At 44.2% G+C, this 21,872-nt stretch overlaps 1 protein-coding gene across 1 annotated transcript in view; it reads right to left on the reverse strand.

Moving 5' to 3' along the window:
- Positions 1–394: 394 nt before the first annotated feature.
- The window catches only part of LOC121463919 (T-cell immunoglobulin and mucin domain-containing protein 4-like), a 28,486-nt gene continuing 7,008 nt past the window's right edge, over positions 395–21,872 (reverse strand). The window contains exons 4-9 of the mRNA XM_041676485.1: positions 20,990–21,073; positions 20,608–20,649; positions 6,132–6,178; positions 3,671–3,758; positions 1,655–1,694; positions 395–587 (exon numbers count right to left, since the gene is read on the reverse strand). Coding sequence (XP_041532419.1) covers positions 503–587; positions 1,655–1,694; positions 3,671–3,758; positions 6,132–6,178; positions 20,608–20,649; positions 20,990–21,073 — 386 coding nt within the window. The 3' untranslated portion in view covers positions 395–502. The remainder of the gene's footprint in view (positions 588–1,654; positions 1,695–3,670; positions 3,759–6,131; positions 6,179–20,607; positions 20,650–20,989; positions 21,074–21,872) is intronic.

Below are 21,872 nucleotides of genomic sequence, written 5' to 3' on the forward strand. Positions count from 1 at the left end.
CAGTGGGGCCACTGAACTCAGAAAGCTGGTAGAGAAAGGGAGATGCAGGCATGCTTAAGAGGAAAGCACCTGAGGTAGGAAAGACGACTCAGAGACCAGAAGAAGCCAGCCAGATTAAATGAGCGCTGGTAAACGAAGTTCAGCTACCACCAACAGGCAAATGCTGTCTGCAGAAAGAGATTTTGCTTTGGGAATGTCTAACTTCCTCTCCTGTTGGGAGACTGAAGGGACTCCCGTGGCTTTGGCAATGAGTTCGCTACTGACAGTAACATGCCCAGTGGAGAAAGGATCACCTAGCCACAGCACTACAGAGACAGCGAAAGCGCTAGGCAGGGAAGATGTGTCTCTAAAGCACCTTCATGTGGGAAGATAAAAGGAGTCTGGACCCATAGCATCAGTGAAAAAAAAAAGCAGACTTTAAATGAAAATTGCAATGTCCCCAAACTTATTTTGACAATTCAAATGCCATCCCCCGTGCTTAATCCTAAGAAAAGGTGACAAGTTAGAGAGTAAAGATTCCATCTTCATCATCCCTCCCATGGGACATGTCATTGAGCACACTTTTGTAATCTTCAGTGTTGTCTGGCCTAAAGAGAGAAAGAGAGAAAGAGGCTGGTCAAAAAACCAGAAAAGGCAAGATCAAAGGACCTGCTAAGCTATAGCAGCCCTAACCCAGGCTGAGGACAGCAGACTGAGACTCCTGCCCAAGCCTCCTATTTTACAGGTTTAGCACACAAAGAGCTTTTGCCAGCCTGTTAACCATAGAGTACAATTCGCTTTGAAAAATATTAAATCATGATCTAAATGTATTGCTATCCCAAGGGATCTCTACCTTTGAACTCAGAAAATCACCTTGCAGAGCCTCAGGTCCCCCACCTAATAAAGCATCATTGTCGATAAATGTTGTGGGGCTGACGCAATTAATTGTTGCCAAATCTTTTCATTTATTTCACCCTAAAAAGCTATAAACAGAACAGATATTCAAAAATCTAATTCCAGAGACTCTTTATATACTCCTAAAAAACAAAAGCAAGAGCCGGGCATGGTGGAGCATGCCTTTAATCCCAGCACTTGGGAGGCAGAGGAAGGCGACTCTCTTTGAGTTCAAGGTCAGCCTGGTCTATAGAGTCAGTTCCAGGAGATGCTCCAAAGTTACAGAGAAACCCTATCTCAAAAAAAAACCCAAAACATTAATTAATTAATTAATTAATTAAAGTAGTGAAACTTGCTGGTCTACGAGACAAAGGAGCCAAATCCCAGTAATAATGCTGCAAAGACGTTATCTAGATCCTATACTGCTAACCCTCTTCTCAGCGACTCCATACAGACAATGAATGTGCTTTGAAAATGAAGTCACTGAGTGCTGAAATAGCTTCAAGCAGAGAATACCATGGCACACATCATCTTTCGCATGCTAAACTTCCATTAATGCTTTTCTTAGTCCTATTTTGGACATGCATGCAATGTTAGTTAACTGAGACAGAGGTTAATGCGAGTTAAAACTCCACAGCCTTTTCTGCCTCTAATGCAATGTCTCTCCAACCCTATGTTTAATCAGAACACAAGCACAAGCCATTAAACCACTGAGTGGTATCTAATCATGTGTAGCAGCCTGAATAATCATCGCAACAATCGGCCATGCAAGATGAATTACCTCTTGTGTCTCTGCAAACAATTGGCTTCTGTGACTCTCCCTGAAAAGACAAGGCCAGGATGTGAGCAGAGCTGCTCTGTGAACTGCTGGGAGGAGCCTACCCCCTTCCAAAGAGACTACATCGACATTGGCAGGGACAGCCTCTCCTTCCTCCAGTTGATGTTGTTTCTGGCCTTCAATTCAACCCATTCATCTCAAAGAGGCTCCTATGTTGTGGGCTATGGTGTTACATTGTTACATTTTCAATTTAAAATGGTTTTTCACAAAACTTATTTTGATCATTATTTTCCTTCCCCAACTCCTCCCAGAGCCTCCCTATGTCCCTACCCACCCAATATCATATTCATATTCTCTCCCCTTTCTCTGTCTGTCTGTCTGTCTCTCTCTCTCCCCCTCCTTCCCTTTCGCTCTCCCTCTCTCTCTCTCTCTCTCAAAACATTAAAAAAAATAACCTGGAACACAAATGAAAATCACAACAAACACTGAAAGAAAGAAAACCAATAAGCAATAAGACAAGAAATATGAAACAAAGCAGAAAGTGCACACACACACACACACACACACACATGCGCGTGAGGAAGGAAGGAAGACACGGAATTTGTTTTGTGTTGGCAATTATTCCTGGGCATGGGATTTTTCTTAGAGTATGATTTATATATCCAACACTGGAATTATAAGCAAATGCCACATTGCTTGGCTTTTCTGCATGGGTTCTAAAACATCAAACTTAGGTCCTCATACTTAAGCGGCAAGAACTTTACTGATTAACCTACTTCCCCAGCACCTCATTTGGGTTTTAAAGTACTTTTTATGAGATACACCAAGAACCATCTAAGACAGCAGCTATGGCTTCACCTACGTGCTAATCGCAAGCCTCACTCTCCAAGGACAGGTTCAATGGTGAGTAATCTCATCTTGTGGCTGGCTTCTGCAAAGCCCCGATTTTCCTCTGTTTTACAGCAGCCCTGGGTGTCGTGTCCCTGGACTTGATGTGAAAACCGTAATGCTTATTTCACAGCTCCTGTTTGAAGGATTTACTGTTTTCTTTTTGAGGTGAGGAAGGTGTAAATCACAGGCCAGCTTCAGAATTTAATAAAAACTTTGGATCCCATTCCCTGAAGAATGTAGGCAGGGGCCCTTGAAGACCATCTGTGGTCCCTAAGCAAGCTGGCTTTAAAGGTGCACACTTTTATGCCTGTGACACTCACTGCTTGGAAATATAAGACAGGACAGCAGGGGAGTTTCAAACTATAAGAAAGAAGTAAGAGTGCTAGAAAGATGGGCCACTGGCTAGGAGCACAGGATACTCTTCCAGAGGGCCCAGGTTCAATTCCCAGCACAGACATGGCTGTTCACAGCTGTCTGTAACTCCAGTTCCAAGAGAACTAATTCCCCTTTTTTGGTTTCTGGGGGCACGAGGCACACGTGGTATACAGACATATAAGCAGGTAAACCACCCCATACATAAAAACAGATAAATAATTGATTTTATAAAGAGAATAGCTGGCCTGTGGTGGCACACGCCTTTGATCCCAGCTCTTAGGAGGCAGAGGCAGGTGGATCTCTGGGTTGGAGGCCAGCCTGGTCTACAGAGTGAGTTCCAGAACTGCCAGGGCTACAAAGAGAAACCCTGTCTCAAAAACTGAATGGGGGGAGGGGAGCAATAGTCGTTTCAACACAAGCCAATAACAAAGAACAAATTAGGCACAAGTTGTGTATGGTATCTGTGTCCTATCAATGAATGTGCTCTTGGTCTCATTTTTTTTTTCCATTATTAGGTGTCAGCTTTATCAGGAGGACAATGCACAAAGACATTTGGTTGTGATGAGTTTACCTGTCACCCCATGACTGGGGTGAGGACAGCGAGAGAATTGATCCTTTTCCAGGATAAAAGGAAAGAGGAGGAAACAGAACTATCCCCCCTCCCTTGACCCTCCTGAGTCACGGCCGCTCTGCAGTCCACCCACAAATGGCCATCTTTGCGGGTCCATCACATCTGGACCCGCCCCCCCTTACCTCGAAGGAGAAATCCCAGAAGCACCGACACCATCAGCACAAACCCCACACAGCAAGCAATGATCAGGATGTTGGTCTGTCTGTCGCTCTGTCAAGATACAGGCAAGGTGATTGGTCCCTCACTGCTGAACGCCATCATCTCTGGAGGGTCCCACGGGATACATCTCACCCCCAAGAAAGTCTTCCAGTCACCAACGATGTTGCTACGTCTAATGATATTCTGCCTGATATGTCTCCAAGTCAAAACAAACTCAAAATTCTAAATCATGTGTAACATTCCCACTAAAAACCCAAAGCGTTTTTATCCCCAAATTGTTTACGACTTAGACATCAGACATCTTGGGCTATTGCACTCAGATGTTAGAAGATTAAAAAAATAATAACTATGCTGCGAGCTGTGTTTTCCACTGTCAAATCTCTTTGTTGCACACTGCTGTAAGCTTTTGAGCTCTCCCTAGACCTGTGCACTTCTTTTCATGAGGGACTTCAGCTTCTAGACAACAAAATAAAAGGGAAGATGAAGCTCAGTTTCAAGTTTTCTATCAGGGTAGTTCTGAAGGTGTGGCCTGGGAATCAGCACATCACAGTTTTTCCAGGAGACTTGCTTGACCCTTTCCAATGTTATTCTGCAGTGCTGTTTCCTAAGGTGGATAGGTGATATCACCAGACAACTCCATTCACTGCCCATCACACAGAACATGACAGCAGGCATGAGACCCATCTCTTCCTCCTTGTGATAGTTAATCTGGCAAACTTCATCGCAGGGAAGGGCACCTAGGAGATTTGAGATGCCCATCTCTGGGTGTGTCCATGAGAATGTTTCCAAACAGGATTAACTGAGCTGGGTAAACCTGCCCTAACTGTAGACCGCACCATCCAGTAGACTGGGCTAGATAGGATGAAAGGTGGGAGCGGGGAGCCAAGAACATGCACATTCTCTCTTCTCCTCCCTTTCTCCCATCTCTCCTTCCTTCTCTCTCTCTCTTTTTCTCTGCTCCTGGGCTGCCATGATGTGAGCTGCTCAGCTCCACCATGCTCTCTATGCCATGATGAAAGGAAACATCTGAACCCTGAACAGAAGGATGCTCTCATCCTCTAAACTAGTTTTTTGAGGGTTGTGTGTGTGTGTGTGTGTGTGTGTGTGTGTTTCTTTTTGGCATTCTGGTAGGGCAGCAACAACAACAAAGCTAACTATCTTCATTTCTTTTCCTGGTCCTGTAATAAATAATCTTTAAGAAGCAGCTTAAGGGAGGAAGGGTATCTTCCGGCTCACAGTTCCAGGGTATTGTCCATCACGGCAGGGAAACCAAGGTGGTAGATGCTCAAAGCAGCTGGTCGCATCACATCCACACCCAGAAGCAGAGAGCATTGAATGCAGGCTGCCAATCTGCTCCCCTCCACTTACACAGCCCAAGACGGTAATAAGGGATGATGCTACACACAGTAGGTGAGTCTCCTCACCTCAGTTAATATAATCAATATAATTCCCGACACGTACATCCCGAGACCTGCCTCACGGGTGATTCTGCACATCAAGCACCACAGTGACCAAACACGTGAGACTTGCCAAAGTATGAGTACCACTGTCCCCACTAATTTCGTTTTCTTACGGAAAGATATTACTAGTTTTTATTTTAAAAAATGCTACTTGTGTGGCTACGTAGTGAGTTTGCTATCTCTGGTCTTAAAATCAATACATATTTTTAAAAATATTCTAGTGTTAACTTTTAGGAATTTGAAGGACTGTTGCAATGAACTAGGCCTTGAGTCATCTTACGAGGACACTCACACCTCCCTCAGGCCAGCGGCACTGTTTCCTTCCTCCCTTCCTGTCTCATCCTCTAGCACAGAGAAGCCCGGAATCAACCAGAAACAGAAGCAAAGACACACTGTCTCCAGGAAAGCCTGCCTTCACAGATATCCATGATGCCTAGAGTTTTTACTTGAAGCTACTGTGATCATTTTTGCAATAAACATAAATAAAAGGAAACCTCAAAAGAACAAGAACACTGGTGGAAACAGGTGCTGGCACTGCAGTTCCATCAATAACTCCGGGTTCCACACAAGGGACTTGTAATGATTTTGCATGCTTTCGGCAATATTTTTCTTTTTGCTTTCAGACCGTCTGTGTATGTTGAAGTAACAATTGATAGCACTCAGGAGGCAGAGGCAGGCACATCTCTGTGAGTTCGAGGCCAGCCTGGTCTACAGAGAATGTGTTCCAGGACAGCCAGGGCTACATAGAGAATACCTGTCTCAAAAACAAAACAACAAACAAACAAACAAAAAGCAATAGTACTTCTGCCAAGGGTACAGTTCACAAATCTTTGACCATTTCAATCATAGTTACTAGGCATTTGCCACTCACAATATTCTATTCCACCAAGCCCATCCATGAAAACATCTACTGGGAATTTCTAAAATCGAAGTCAAATGCCTCGTACTTTGTAGATCCTTTTACCTGATTTGATGCAACCTTTCCCCAACTTGGCTCACTTCCTGTTACCGCTATGGAGAAAAAGAGAGAAAAATAGTTAGACTTCCTGTGGGAGAATTAAAAGTACCTACTGAAATAGGTATCCAAGGCCAACTGCTAAGCCAGATGATATATTTAATTCTGTAACACCATCTTTCTGTTCATATAAGTTATTTATGCAGATTTGTATCAATATGGCTCTCCTCAAACACCCACCTGCTCTCCAGCATGCCCCCAGGGGAACAGAACATCTGCATGCTGCAGATGGGGGAAAGGTGACCCAGAGAATCAGCATTTGACTTCAGTTTTTCTTTCCTCCTTCTTCTAAAATGGTTATGACTTTTTTTTTAAAAAGAAAAAAGAGATTTATTTTTATCTTATGTGTATGTGTGAATGCCTGCATGTATGTATGTGCACAACATCTGTGTCTGGAGCTCATGGAAGCCGGAGGAGGCATCAGACCCCCTAGAACTGGAGTTCTAGGCAGTTTTTAGCTGCTAGGTATGGGTGCTGGGAACTAAAACCTAGGTCCTCTGCAACAGCAGCAAGTGGCCTTAACCACTGAGTTATCTCTCCAACCCCTTAAATATTACATTTTATTTAGTGTGTGTGTGCATGGGAGGAGGGGAGGTGTGCGGGTGCACACACAAACACACACACACAGGCAAACCTGCTTGCTCAAGTACCCAGGTATGTGTGAATGGCAGAGGATGACACACGTCTCTCTTTTCAGCATGTTGGTTCTGAGTTTCCAGCTCAGGTTGTCAGGCTGGATGGCAAGTACTTTTACCCATAAATCATCTCGACAGCCCTGGCTCTGATTTTTCTAGAAGCCCCAGCCATGAATTCAAAACTTTTATCTAGCACTGAAAATTACCCATGTCTCAGTTAACAAATATTTACTAACAATTTAATATCATCCACTGATGTGGGAGTCCCCTCTGTATTCTGTGAATACCATTGGTTAATAAAGAAGCTGTTTGGGGCCTGTGATAGGGTAGAGTAGAGCTAGGCAGGGAAAACTAAATGCCATGCTGGGAGAAAGAAGGCAGAGTCAGAGAGAAGCCATGTAGCCCCACTGGAGACAGATGCCAGAACTTTACTTGATAAGCCACAGCCTTGTGGCAATATACAGATTGGTAGAAATGGGTTAAATTAACATGTAAGAGCTAGCCAAAAAGAAGCTAGAACTAATGGGCTAAGCAGTGATTTAACTAATACAGTTTCTGTGTGGTTATTTAGGGACTGAGCAGCCAGGAACAAACAAGCGGCCTCCCTATAATAATCAACTCTGCTAGTTATACCCTAGACCTCTTGGAACTCACTACATAATGCATAAAAAAAATCAAACTTGAACAATAACATAGCAGCATTTTGATCAGTGATGAACACCATACACAACAAGGGTACCATGATTTATTTGGAGTCAAAAGATTCTATCAACTAAAATGTCTTGGCTAGCAGAATGTCACTGCAAAAGGCATTGTTGCCCTGTCTGCTGCTGCTGCAAACCTACTGTGCCACCAACTGTACAGACATACAGCAAAGGCAATTGTGTACTTGATCTCAGATGGCTGCCATGGGTTATTCACTTTCCCATACATTTTATTGTTAGAGCATAGGCTTTCTACTTAGAAAAATATATTTACTGTAATATAGCACACCCTGTTTCTCTAGCAGCAGCCCTATAATCCTGTGCTTACCATTAAGTTTGCTAGATTTGATATCCTGTTTTCTTTCTCCTAAACTATACTGTATGTGTGTGTGCGTGCATGCACATGCATGCACATGTATGCACATGTATGCATATACATAAGATATATACATACATACATCATTTATATACCATGTACGTGTGCACATGATGCACACACATATCTTGTAACTGAGGCATGAAGTAAGCTATACCATTTAGGATTCTGCACATCCACTCTGCTATGGTATCCCAAGTGTCACCTCACTTAAAGACACCATTAAGCAATGTGGAAAGTTGATAAAAACAACCATATAGAAATATGTGAAGAAAGAGTGCAGGATATCCCAGGGTTAATCATCAGGATACAGACTGTTGGGAAGGGTCTGGAAAGCTTCTATGAAAGGAGACATTAAAACTGAAACAAGCACACAAACAAACAAACAAAAATCATACCCAATAGCTAAGGTCCAAGGGGAACCATGCTCCAGGAATTCTCAAGTCCTAAGCACCAACTGCTTAAAATGCCGAGGTGACTGCACCATAGACCTTATGCCCCTTGGGATGCTGATGGTATGCCAGAGGCTAGAAGCCAGAAAATTGTTTCAGCCTACCGGTCCAAGAGCAAGGAGGGATGTGCACAAACTGCTGGGGAAGGAAGGCCTAGGCGAGACACTCAGCTCAAGGATCAAAGTTCAGCAATGAGAATCCACCCTGCAGGCACAGAGTCCCCGTCTGCCTGTTCAGCATGACCTAGCACATACTTGGTATTTAACAAATGTTTGTCAACTTGGCAATAAGAGGATGCAAGGCTGTGCAAGGACTGGTTGGGCAAGAAAAGGCAGTGGGGCATTTCAGGGAGATGGAACACAATCAGCCAAGCCACGGGGACATAAAACAGTATGGCGCCTTTGCTGACATGCAAGCAGGTATGGAGTTGGAGCATGGGGGACAGAAGTAGCCAGAGGTTACCTAATGTGTGGGACCAGGCTGTGGAGGGCTTTATTTTAACATGCTAAGATTCCACTGGATTCTCAGACCATTAAAAGTGACAGCAATGTTTGTGCTGAATGAGGCCTAATCAGGACAAGGGCACAACCCAGAGTAACCTCATCTGATTCTGGATCTGAAGTCCTGTGCTGGTGGATTGGGAAAGTAAGAGACAGGTTGCAGACACGTTTGATGGGGGAATAAGAAAAACAGAATACGGACCATAAATGTGGACTGCAGAAAAACAAGAGCCTTAAGTAATTCCTATTTCCACAGGAGACACAGGACCACCAGCTGCCTACTGATGAAGACCCTGAAGAGGAAAGGACAGGGGTAGCTTTCTCAGGGAGACAGGTTATGAGACACAGTCAGAATCACTGTGTTCACTATACCAGTGGGACACACACACCTTGTCTGTGCCATTAAACAATTGATCTATTTGAATCTGAGTCAATTTTGTAAAAGGGGTACATCCAGAGACACTGTACTCTTGGGGGAATCTTCAGTATCCAGCAGGCAGTTCAAGTCTTCAGAATGTACATCCCATGAGAAAGGGGGGAAATCCTGAGAAATATCAGGCTTCGGGGTGAGCTGGAGAGGTGGAAGAAGGAAAAATAAGGCAAAGAAACAGAAAGGACCAACAAGGAAGACTAAAAAGTAAAAGCTGTACAGAAGCCAGAGCAGAGAAGAGCATCCAAAAACAATGCAATAATAAATAAAAAGTAATAATAATAAATGTAATAATGATAAAAATAAGACTCTATAATAAAAACAACACGTTAAAAAACAGAGAGCTGGTGAGATGGCTGAGTGGGTAAGGACACTCACTCCACAAGTTTGAGGATCTGAGTTCAAATCTCCAAGGCATATCTATAACCCCCAGGGTTGGAGGAGTGGTGGATAGGTAGATTGGAGAGCTAGCTGGCCAACCAGGCAGCCTGGCAGACCCAGTGGACTTTCTGTTCAGTGAGGGACCTTGTCTCAGTGAAGTAAGGTGAGGAGCAACAGAATAACAGCCATCACCTGCTTTGATCCCCATTTTTATGAATGCACAGATGCTTGCTCCCATGTAATCACATGCATGTACAGAGAACATGTGGAGCGGGGCCCTGAGTATTAAAGTATTCAACCTAAAAGTCACTGAAATCGATCCCTTGTATTTTCTCCCAAGCTTTCTAGCACTCGACACCGGAGGAGAAGGTTTTGTATCACTTGTAATTGGTATCAGAGAGCTTATTTGTTCTTTGGGAAAACTGGGTTGTTGAATTCCAGGGAGCATAAAAATGCAAGGAGGAAAGTCTGTGTGTTTTCCTCCCCTCGCAGTTTGTTTTCTGTTCTTCTCTCCCACAGCTGGAAATTACAGGTAAGAATTCAAAACTCCTCCCTTTGTTCTGCCAAACCCTATTGTACTGTAATCATCCATGATGGATCAGCTTGAAATTGAGGCCATCACACAGAAAGCCAGGCTCGGTCAGTTTTATCAGAGCTAATCTGTTTTAAATTGGAATGGTCTAACATCAGAGACACTTTGCAAACATCAGCGCTGGGGTATGATATCAAACAGAACCCTCACACCACACACATACACACACACACACACACTTTCATAAAATGCGAGAGGCCATACTCCAAAGGTCACCGTGTTGTTCATGAAACAGCAACAGGATACAGATCAGTGGTTACTTTCTTCCCTGTGAAATGTAGCCATACCAACCATCTGGGATGGAGCTGGTGTCAGGTCCAAAGGAAACTCCATTTCTCCAAATTCCAAAGACAGAAGGGACAAATGGCTAGCTATGGTGCCTGTTAGCATACCTACGTGCATACTAGTCTCCTTCAGTGTCACAGGTATGAATGACATATTTCAAAGTCCGTGCTAGCATCCTAGGTCTTCTCATTGCCGCCTCTATCCTAAACTCCCACCTGCCCAGTCCCAGCTACTCATTCTCCTTCTAACCCTATGAATGTGTGTGTGTGTGTGTGTGTGTGTGTGTGTGTGTGTGTGTGTGTGTGTATCCCCAGGCGCTCTCTCTCTCTCTCTCTCTCTCTCTCTCTCTCTCTCTCTCTCCTCTCTGTGTGTGTGTGTGTATGTGTGTGTGTGTGTATCTGTCCCCAATCTCTCTCTCCTCTTCTCTTCTCTTCTCTCTCTCTCTCTCTCTCTCTCTCTCTCTCTCTCTCTCTCTCTCTCTGTGTGTGTGTGTGTGTGTGTGTGTGTGATCTGCCCCCAGTCTCTTTCCCTCTCTCTCTCTATTCTACTCCTACTTCTCTCAGGACCAGTTCCAATCTGCTGGCCATGTTCAGCCTTCTTTTTGCTCTGGACTTCTGTTTGCTCTGGACTTTTCCAGATGCCTCTGGTTGTTCTCCCTCTCACATCTACAATAAAAACCTCCCCCCTCATGGAGCAGCCACATCATCAGTTTATACCGCTGGACCCACCAATACTGCTGGTTTCCATGTGACCTGCTCCCAGACCTTCAGGGCCTGAAGGCCTTGAGCTCTGTATAAGTACAGCAGAACAGGAGTCTTCCAGAACTTGCTAGGAATGTAATTCTGCAAGAGGGGACTGGTAGTGGGTTGAAGAGTTCCCCTCCTCCAGGAAAATATCCACTAGAATCTCAAGGTATGATTTTCATAATTAGAATCTTTCCTGCCTATCATTGTACACAAATGCCAACACACATTACATCAAAGATTGAAATGTAAGATATGAAATGACTAGAAGAAAATACAGGGGAAATACTTTAGGATAAAGATGTTTTGGCCCCAGTGCCATGTCACAAAAGCAGAAAAAGAAAAACTTAACACCAAAGTAAAAAAAGCTTGTGTACAACAAAGAAAATAAATGGGAGAAAACTTCCCACTATTATGTGAGGACAGATTCGTATCTAAGTCAAAGGGAACTCAAGCAACTCAATAGCAAATATAAGATGATCTGTGGATGCGCCTCTTAAAGGAGAATGCACACATTTCAGTGAGTATGGGGAAATGTTCATTCCTATTCAGGGAAACACAGATCCAGACCCAGTGAAATCTTACCTCTCTCCAGCTGGGATCCAAGAGATGAGGGAAAGGAGGAGTTGGGGAGTTAAGGGAAGGAGAGCGCTTACATGCTGTTGGTGGAGTCAGCAACTCTGCTTTGTTTGAGTTCCTTTTACCTTAGTTACCAATCCGGCATCAAACCAATCCGGCACCACATAACCGTGGGCCAAAGTTTTCTCCCATTTGTTTTTTCTGTTGTACACAAGCTTTTTCGTTTGGTGTCAAATGACTCAGCTGTGGGCAGGGATGTGTGCCTTTCATCATTGGCTCGGCTCGATCAAAATAATTACGGTGATGATTCACAGGGTAAGTACTGAGCAAGAGCCAATTCTTTCTTGTGTATTGTCTCCTACGGCATAGTTCAAGGCTGAGATGAAATTGTGAAAGCTGGTGCTAATAAAAGACACCTAACAAGTACTTATTAGATGTGAGAGCTGGACTCAGGGCTCTCATGCATGGTAAGGCATTGTATTGTCTAGAACCACAGGGAAGATTTGATTGTCCACTATATAGAAGAAACAAGTTTGGAAAGACTAAGAAATTCATCAGAGCTTGATGCATAGGCCTCTTTGATTCTTTGAACCTGGACTTTTAAACATTTTACTATCTTGCACATGAGATAGAGGTGGAACTCAATGAAGGTCCTGTTGGCTCACCTACAGATATTGTGAGATAAAGAGTTGGCTGGAGTTGAGAAGAAGGATGAAGGAAGGTAAAGAGAAGACTCCCTCTTCCTCTCTCATGTCAAGGGAATAACATTTGGGAGAGAAGAAAAGCTAGCTAAGGGGACAGAGAGAAAGTTGCCAAAACTTGAGTGGGCTCCAGAGAGGAAAAGATCAGAGTCAGTGTTCCTGAACTTGTGGGTCACAACCTGTGCCTCACCAAGCCAGGTTCAATCCTTGCACCCTCCCTCAGAAGCCAATTTCAAGAGCCAAATTAATAGCAAGAAGCAGAAAATGCAGCCACATTTGGGGACACTGAAAGAGATCCAATGACTCCCCCCATCTTGAGTCCATCGTCAGGATCCTAAAGTTATGGTTTAATCCAAGGCAAGAAATATGCTTAACTATGTTCACATGTGGTCCCTGACACTGTCCCCCACCCAGGTCTCAGCCCAGCCCAAGTCATCCCTGAAAGGTCATCTGGCAATTGTGAACTGTTCAGTGTAGGTGCTGGGTCCTCTGGAAGAGCAGCAAATGCTCTTAGCCTGCACCGTACCTTTACTCACTCTTTCTAAAAAAACAAAAACAACAGCAACCAAACAACAACAGCAACAAAATCAAAACACAATGGATGGTGGTTATTGCTACGTAAGCCTGTCTGCACCCTCAAAGCGTGCGACACCTTTGACTAAAGTGATCATGATCACTAGTTGCTTTGCTTTAAGACAGGGTCTCATATCTCTCAGGCTGGCCTTGAACTCACTATGTAACTGAGGAATATCTGAACTTCCTCCTGCCCCAACTCCCTGAGTGTTGAGATTTGAAGAATGAATCCCAGTGTCTAGCTGACGTGGAGGTGGAGACTGAGCCCAGGGTTTTGTGCACTCTACCAATTGGGCTACAACCTCAGTCCCAACTTACTAATTTTTACATTACCCTTTGTCGTTTACAGAGTGGGAAGATAATATTACCTATTTTCATGTGTCTAAACCAAATGTAGAAGTATAAGATGAAGATATAAAATTCTACCTCTAGCAGTGCCTTTCTTGAGAATCCTTTGACCTAAAGAAGCTTGCTTTGGAAGGTGAAGCTTGGCTGGCTTTGCCGAGAAAGTTACAGTAAGAGAAGGGGAAAGAAGAAACATTTTCCCCAAACACACTCACCATACACACTTGGCCTCTTGAGCCGAGACTAGGAAAGCAAGAATCAAGAGCAAAGAAAAATGTCATATTACCATAACAGTGTTGGCTGCTGCCTGCTGTACTAGACCGACCTCAGTTCTCAGTCTATCTGAGCCCACACTGCGTTGACTTCACTGGCTGATAGGTGCACATTGAGATCAAGCTAGGCCCTGTTCTGAGTTATTTTGTATTGTGTAAAACAGTATTTTTCAGCCAGTGCCATGACCTGAGAGACTGCACTTTGCCAGCGGCATTTGACTCGATCTTGCAGGCTCACTCTGTACCGTGTGGTACATGTAAACAGCACAAACTGTCCAGGGCAACTCATGAGACCCAGACAAATAAATAACTAAAGGTTGGGGCACTGTACGCGAAACTTAGCAAAGTAAATTAGTCCCATTAAAATCATACCAGAAAAAAGAAGACATGCTTGAGAACTCACTGAACGCACCAGGCTTGATAAGTGCAACACCCTCCCTGGACCTCATAAACAGGTCATTCAACATTATTACAGTAATAACCCCATCAACCCATCATCCTAACCCTTTTGTCACCATTCTGTAACATGTACATACATGTGTGTATGTTTGTTCTGTGATATGGAATGTGTGTCCTGAGAGTTAATATTAGTACTTCAAATTAAAATAAAGGGACTTACAACCAGCCAGCTATCATGGGAACTCAGGAGCATTTGGCAAATTCCAGCCAACAGAACCAATTTATCTTGTCAATCTGTTATTCAATAAATTCTGACATTGTGGAAGGACACTGTCATCCATTTCTGACATAGTACAATAATAATAGTATAAAGATTCATTTAGGGGCTGAGAGAGTAATAAACTTAAACATTAGAAATGAATGCAATATCCTGCCCTCAAGAAAGCTCTGTTGAGAGCAAATGGCAGCCAGACCTGGAACAAAGGTCCGTCCTAAGCGGTGGGGGAAGGGATCAGTCTGGGAGGTACTGACTTCCAAGTGCAAGGGCCTTCAATCCCCAGCACACATGTAAAAAGGCACATATGATGATGGCATGTGTGATGTCGTGTGTGATAGCATGTGTGATGGCGTGTGTGATGGCATGTGTGATGCATGTGTGATGGCGTGTGTGATGTGTGATGTGTGATGGCATGTGTGATGGTGTGTGTGATGTGTGATGGCATGTGTGATGGCGTGTGTGATGTGTGATGGCGTGTGTGATGTGTGATGGCATGTGTGATGTGTGATGGCATGTGTGATGGTGTGTGTGATGTGTGATGGCGTGTGTGATGTGTGATGGCATGTGTGATGGCGTGTGTGATATGTGATGGCATGTGTGATGGCGTGTGTGATGTGTGATGGCATGTGTGATGGCGTGTGTGATGTGTGATGGCATGTGTGATGTGTGATGCATGTGTGATGACGTGTGTGATGCGTGTGTGATGGCGTGTGTGATGGCATGTGTGATGTCATGTGTGATGGCGTGTGTGATGCGTGTGTGATGGCGTGTGTGATGCGTGTGTGATGTCATGTGTGATGTCATGTGTGATGGCGTGTGTGATGACGTGTGTGATGACATGTGTGATGTCATGTGTGATGGCGTGTGTGATGCGTGTGTGATGGCGTGTGTGATGTGTGTGTGATGGCATGTGTGATGTCATGTGTGATGGCGTGTGTGATGACGTGTGTGATGGCATGCGTGATGTCATGTGTGATGGCGTGTGTGATGGCGTGTGTGATGGCATATGTGATGGCGTGTGTGACGGCGTGTGTGACGGCGTGTGTGACGGCGTGTGTGATGGCGTGTGTGATGTCATGTGTGATGGCGTGTGTGACGGCATGTGTGATGGCGTGTGTGATGGCGTGTGTGACGGCATGTGTGACGGCGTGTGTGACGCCGTGTGTGACGGCGTGTGTGACAGCGTGTGTGACGGCGTGTGTGATGGCATGTGTGATGTCATGTGTCATGGCGTGTGTGACGGCATGTGTGATGTCATGTGTTATGGCGTGTGTGATGGCGTGTGTGATGGCGTGTGTGACGGCGTGTGTGACGGCGTGTATGATGGCATGTGTGATGGCATGCGCTTATAGACCCAGCACTGGGAGACAGAGGCAGGGGGATCCCTAAGGCTCATTGGCCAACAGTCTAATTCCTTTGGTGATCCCAGGCCAGTGAAAGACTCTGTCTGAAAAAGAGGAGGATGGTAGACTTGAAGATGACATCTGAGCTGTGATTGTCATGTGGCTTTCTCATGCACAGACACCCCCCCAGGAACATACACACATACTTATATGCTCACATTCTCACGCATGTGCACACATACAGACAAACATTTAAAAGTTTTTTTTAAAGACCAACCCTCATTGGGATCAAGTTTTTGGGTTGTTTTTTGATTTCTCTGTAGTTTTGTGGCCTGTCCTAAAACTAGACCAGGCTGGCCTTGAACTCACAGAGATCTGCCTGCCTCTGCCCCCAAGTGCTAGGATTAAAGGCGTGAGCCACCACTGCCCAGCGGGATCAATTTTTCACTAGTCTACGAATAGTACTTTTCTATGCTACCTCCCAATCTTTATGTTCTTAGATCTACAGTTAAAATGAAGAGCCCTTAAATGTGGCTATAAGTCCCAGCTCTCTATTAACGCAGCTGTCTGATCTTGGGCAAGTTCTAGTATGCTCCACACAGCAAGATCATGGAGGCGAGAATGTGCCATCCTGGGTGATGCTTCTTCCACTGAAGACCAAACCCTTTGAAATCAGAGAACACTGAACTAGAAGATATGTGTATGCAAAATTGCCTTACAAAATAAATTGCATAAATCTAGAGGTCCTTGACTAGAAGACAGAACTGCAGCTCCTTTTTTGAGCCATGAATTGATCTCCACTCCTCAGCTACGAAGTGGAACCTCCACAGACTGAGGAATATAAAGAGGACAAAGCAACCAAGAGGCAGCAGGGGACTAAAGACGGCACACCCCACCTCCAGCCATAAAACCAACAATTGCAAGGCCTACTAAGCTGTCTAGAAAGGGGGCTGTGACAGCTTTCAGAGCCCCCCTCTCCCTGATGGCAGAGAATTACTACTGTAAGATTTTAAAAGCTGCGGAAACCTCCCAGAGCTTGTCATTTTGTCCCTCATCTACTGCCCCCCTAGTACGATTAGCAGTTTGAAAAATACCATACAACTAAAACGTATCTATGTTCTGAGCAAGAATATTGAGTTAGCCAACAGCTGATGTGTATGGCCTCTTATTACCTACCCTGCGCACTTGCCCGAATAGGAGAGCTGTAGCAGAGATGTAAAGAATCAAGGGAAAAGGCTTTCTCCGTGATGACTGTCATTTACGGGTCAGTAATTACACGCTAGCCTTTTCTCCTGCATTTCCATCCTTAAGAGCCCCGGTATAAGCACCACCATCATCTATATTTTATATTTTGAGGAACCCGTGATTTAGAAAAGGACAAAGAAAGTAATTCATCTGAAATTATTAAAAATGAAAATAAATCACCACAAAATGGTGATAGAACCATGTGACAGCAGGGTCCCATAGAGCTCTTCTCACCCCACACTGGAGGCTCTGCAGAAGGCTGTGAGGAGAACTAGAGAAGGGGACTGAGGTATCCATAAACAGAAGGGATAACTAGGGACTGTGGCACACATTTCTGCTATGAAGTACAAAGGGTTGGAGAAGCCTGCAATATCTACATCTAAGAGTGAAAGGAAACTTAAGAACAACCTTCTTTAGAGCTTTCATTGTTATTTGGTTATATTTGCAATTGAGTTGTGATTACTAACCATTTGAAGCAGTGCAGACATTTGGGAGAGTCTCATGTGGCAGTTGAAGCTATTCATCTCTTGCAGAGAGTAAGCAGAGAGACAAAGGGTTGAGAGGCAGAAGTGGGGTGACTTACAACTGCTCCAGCTCCAGGGCATCTGATGCCCTCTTTTAGCCTCTGTGGGAACCCATACGCATGACATGCGTGCACACACACATACATGCATGGACATGAACACACATAAATGAAATAGCATCAATATTAGGGAGCCAGCTCCCTGACACATGAGCTTTCGAAGAACCCACAAACACTCCATGTTTAACTCTAACATAAGCAACAGCTAAGAGACAGCTATTAGAAGTGGACTTGCAGGGCAGGGCTCCTGAGACCTGTGTCACCTCAGAACATTTACATAATATGGGACTCTGAATATCTACCGAAGAGATCCTAAATGAAGGGGTCCAGGAAGACATCTTAGTGCTGACCCAGCACTTAGTATATGCTAAGCGAACCCCAGTTTCTTCCATAATGACATGTGGCATGGAAGCATCTTACAACATGGTCCTCTTTCTCAGGGTAGCCCACAGACAGGGCAGCAAGAGTTCTGTCTAGTGGGATTTGGCCACAGAGAAGTCAAATGACAATTACCAGGGACAGCATAGCAGGGAAAACATCAGACAACATCTTGATCTCTTGCAATGCACTATAAACCAGTTTTATGTTTGGATGGAATGAAAGGTAATAGTTTTGTGAACACTCTGTCCTCCATCACATTTTTTCCCTTCCTGCATTCTCTTTTACTGGAAAAGAGCTCCCACCTTTCCCCTAATCCATGAAGAAAGAATGATGAATCTTGACAGTCAGTCTCCCGCAAGTGGTCAACTCCTCGTTCAAATTTCTGTCCCCTCCTCCCTGCCATGAGTTGGTGCAAGTCAGAGCCTCTCAACCTCAGATCCCCCTCAGTGCTTCTCCCGATTTATAGTCCTACACTGCAACCCATCGTCTCCCCTTCACTGTCTGTCCCTGCCAGTCCCGTCTTCTGAGCCTCCAAGACTAATGCCACATTGCCCCCTCCACACAGATGAAGGATAGATATTTTCGCTAAGAAACACAAAGACGCTCTGACTCCGTTAATGAGAACAAGGAGGAACAAGATGACATGTTCTCGGCGGAACAAATGGTCGTCTCAAGTGTAGTGAGGATAAGGAGAAGCAGATAATCTGTGGGAGGGAAAACAAATTGCCTCAGCCTCTTCCAAGGACAATTTTGTAATAGCTATTAAATTTAATAGTGCACATTTCTCAACGTAACATCTCCACTTCATTACCAGCTCTCCAAAAAAAAAAAAACTTGCATAAATACTTCAGGAAGTACCCAGGCTGAAGGAAGTGCATGGCTCTGCTGTCTATAATACTAAAACACAGAGGCAACTGAAATGCCAGTCAACACATAATGAAATAGCACACGTAGCGTAACATGACAAAGCAGATCTCGCCACGGAATGGGAAAGGAAGTGCTCTGATGAGCAAATGAAGCGAAGAAAACCAAATGCAATGACTTGGTGTGGCATTAATGGATAATTTTAAAGACATACACAAAGAGAAAGACTAGATGAGGAAGCGCACGGAGCAACAGCTGCTGTGTTGACAAAGTGGGGGCAGGAAGAAGCTGAAAGGCCGCATGCTGCTTGCAGGTTACAGAACTGGTGTGGCGTTGCGAAGGAGAAGGTGTCCGTGATAGAAACGTATAGAAACCAGCAAAGAGAAGAAATGACTTGCCCCGGCCAACAGAAAATGGTTATAAGGAGCTTTTTTTTTTTTTTTTTTAAAAAAAAAAAAGTATCTCATAGATTTGGGCATGGTGGTCAACACCTTTGACCCCAGCACTTGGAAGGCAGAAGCAGGTGGATCTCTGTGAGTTGAAGGCCAGTCTGGTCTAGAGAGAGAGTTTTAGGACAGCCAGGGCTACACAGAGAAATCTTTTCTCAAAAAACAAAACAAACAAACAAATGTATCTTGTAAGGGCTGGAGAGAAGGCTCAGCAGCTGAGAGCATTTGCTGGTTTTCCAGAGCTCTCGAATTCGGTTCCCAGCACCCACATTGGAAGTTTACAACCACCTGAAATCGCAGCTTCAAGTCACCCAGTTCCTCCAGTTCCTCCCTGAGCACCCATCCACGAGTGGCATTCACTCACACAAACACAAATACATACATGTAAACCAATATAAATCTTTTCTTTAAGTGTATCGTGTGGGTCAGTGAGAAGGCTTAGGGGGTAAAAGCCTTTGCAGCACAAACTTGATGAGTGCAACCCCCACCCCAGGACCCAGATAAATGTGGAAGAAGAGAGATGACGCCACATCCTTGTCTCTGGCTTTCATATGCATGACGTGGCACAAACGTCACTATTCACACATAATAATCACAAATAAACAAAAGCTTAAAATAAATGTATAGAGTGTAGGAATGTACAGTTTTTGTCCTAGGTTAGTTCTTTGTTTACTGGATGGTCACTTAGCAGGGCTTTGTGGGAAACAAAAATTTAAAACAAAGCAACAACAAAGAGAGCTCAAATAATGGAATTTGTGCCAGTTACAAACAACAAGCCTGTATATCTCAAAGACCCTAAAGTTTACAACATCCATACTGGAGATTTATAAGGTTACTCTCAATGGGAAAAACACACATATAAATAAGACAATAGTACAAAATTATCTAGAATGTTCCAACTAGAAATACAGACTGTGTCAGGAAAAGGGGTTGGAATTAAGCATAGAAGAGAATTTTGTTTCCCATAGTTTTATGACCCCCTCACAAAAGCACACTGGCATAGTGTCTGTATGTATGGTTTAAATAAATAACGGGTGGACAAATGGAAATGTGTTTGTTTACTGCTATCCTAGCTCCAAGTCAGAAGCTGCAGGGAAAACGGAAAGGCCCCAAGAGAGGGGCCTGAGAAAGCAGAAGGTAAGAATGTTTCATTTTCCTCCGGTCTAACTGCAGGATGTGGGAGACAACCACAGTGGAACCAAAAGAGCTGATTCCAAGAGCCCCAGACAGACACCAGAGACTTCCCAGGCCCAGACCCAAGCCACTCAAAGAGCAGAGACCTCCCTGACCTCAGTGCTGAGAAGTCTAGAACTCACCCGTTTTCTGTGACGTTGATGGGAGAATCCAATCTTTGGACCCTTGGAAAAACAAAGAACAAAGTTCTAGCTCCCAGCCAGATGTGTAATAGTAAATATGACAGAGCTGTCATATGTGGGCCCCCAAACTCCATTAACCAAAGAGGGTGCTATCCTCCTCCCTGTTCTGCTATCCTCCTCCCTCCAAGCTACCGGAAGTAACCAACCACAAACACTGCCCTGGAAGGAACCAACTACACACACTGCCCTGATGTCAACATGCTCCGGGAGGATATCCTGGCACAAAAGACTGGGGTCATCTCCCGGTCACTTTTATTCTGTTTGCATCTCCCCAGCCCGAGGTGGAAGGGGAAGCTCCATGCAGTAGGTTCTGCCTGCATACCTGTGGGTATGAGTAAGGCTGGGTCTGCAGCCGTGGTCTCCACGTTTCTTTGAGAGTCATTGGATAAAGAAACGGTTTCTGGTTCTGGGGGACAAAAGATTTTTTTTAAACTGCTAAAAAAAATAATAACATTATCAACATTGTAGTGGGTGATAGGATTCAGGACAATTTTTATTATCATCTTTGTTATTATTGATACATCTCCAGTTTTTCTCAATAATTGGATGAAATTTTTAGAATTTAAAAAAAGATTATAATTTTTGTCTTGAAATATTATTTTAAAGTTGGGGAGATGGCTCAGGCAATATAAAGTGCTTGCCGTTCAAGCACAAGGACCTGAGTTCGGATTCCTGGCATTCATGTAAAAAGCTGGCCATAGTGGTATGTGCCTGGAACAGCAGGGGAGGGAGAAACAGCCAGATCCCTGCCCAGAGCATGCTTCTTAGGCATTGCTGCTGAAACTGTGGGCCCAGGTTCAGTGAGAGACCCTGGATCTAGGGAAAGGAACAAAAAATACACACAATTTTGATTAGTTAAGAATTCAAGGATTTTAGTGACTACTCGGAATATAATAGAATCAACCAACTCAATATTGGGAAGCTGTCTGACTTATCCAGGCCTTTGAGGGACAGACAGATGGATTGCCTGGTAAAGCCGTCAAGCTACCTCACAATGACTTGTGATAGTTTTATTCCATCATCAGAAGCATGGTGGGAGCTTTGACAAGTCCCCAGCCTTGGAGTAGGTCATCCAGAGTTACAAGAGTCAGGGTCAGGAAAAATTCAGAACAAATAGAAAGAAGTTAAGAAACAAGTATATAGCTGATTTCTGTTAAGGGATATCTTACATTCTTTTAAAAAAGGTTTTATTGGCATATTTTAAT

Source organism: Microtus oregoni, unplaced genomic scaffold (assembly GCF_018167655.1).
Source record: "Microtus oregoni isolate MIOR12 unplaced genomic scaffold, Mior012 000027F_ref0000203, whole genome shotgun sequence".
Taxonomy (NCBI): Eukaryota; Metazoa; Chordata; class Mammalia; order Rodentia; family Cricetidae; genus Microtus; species Microtus oregoni.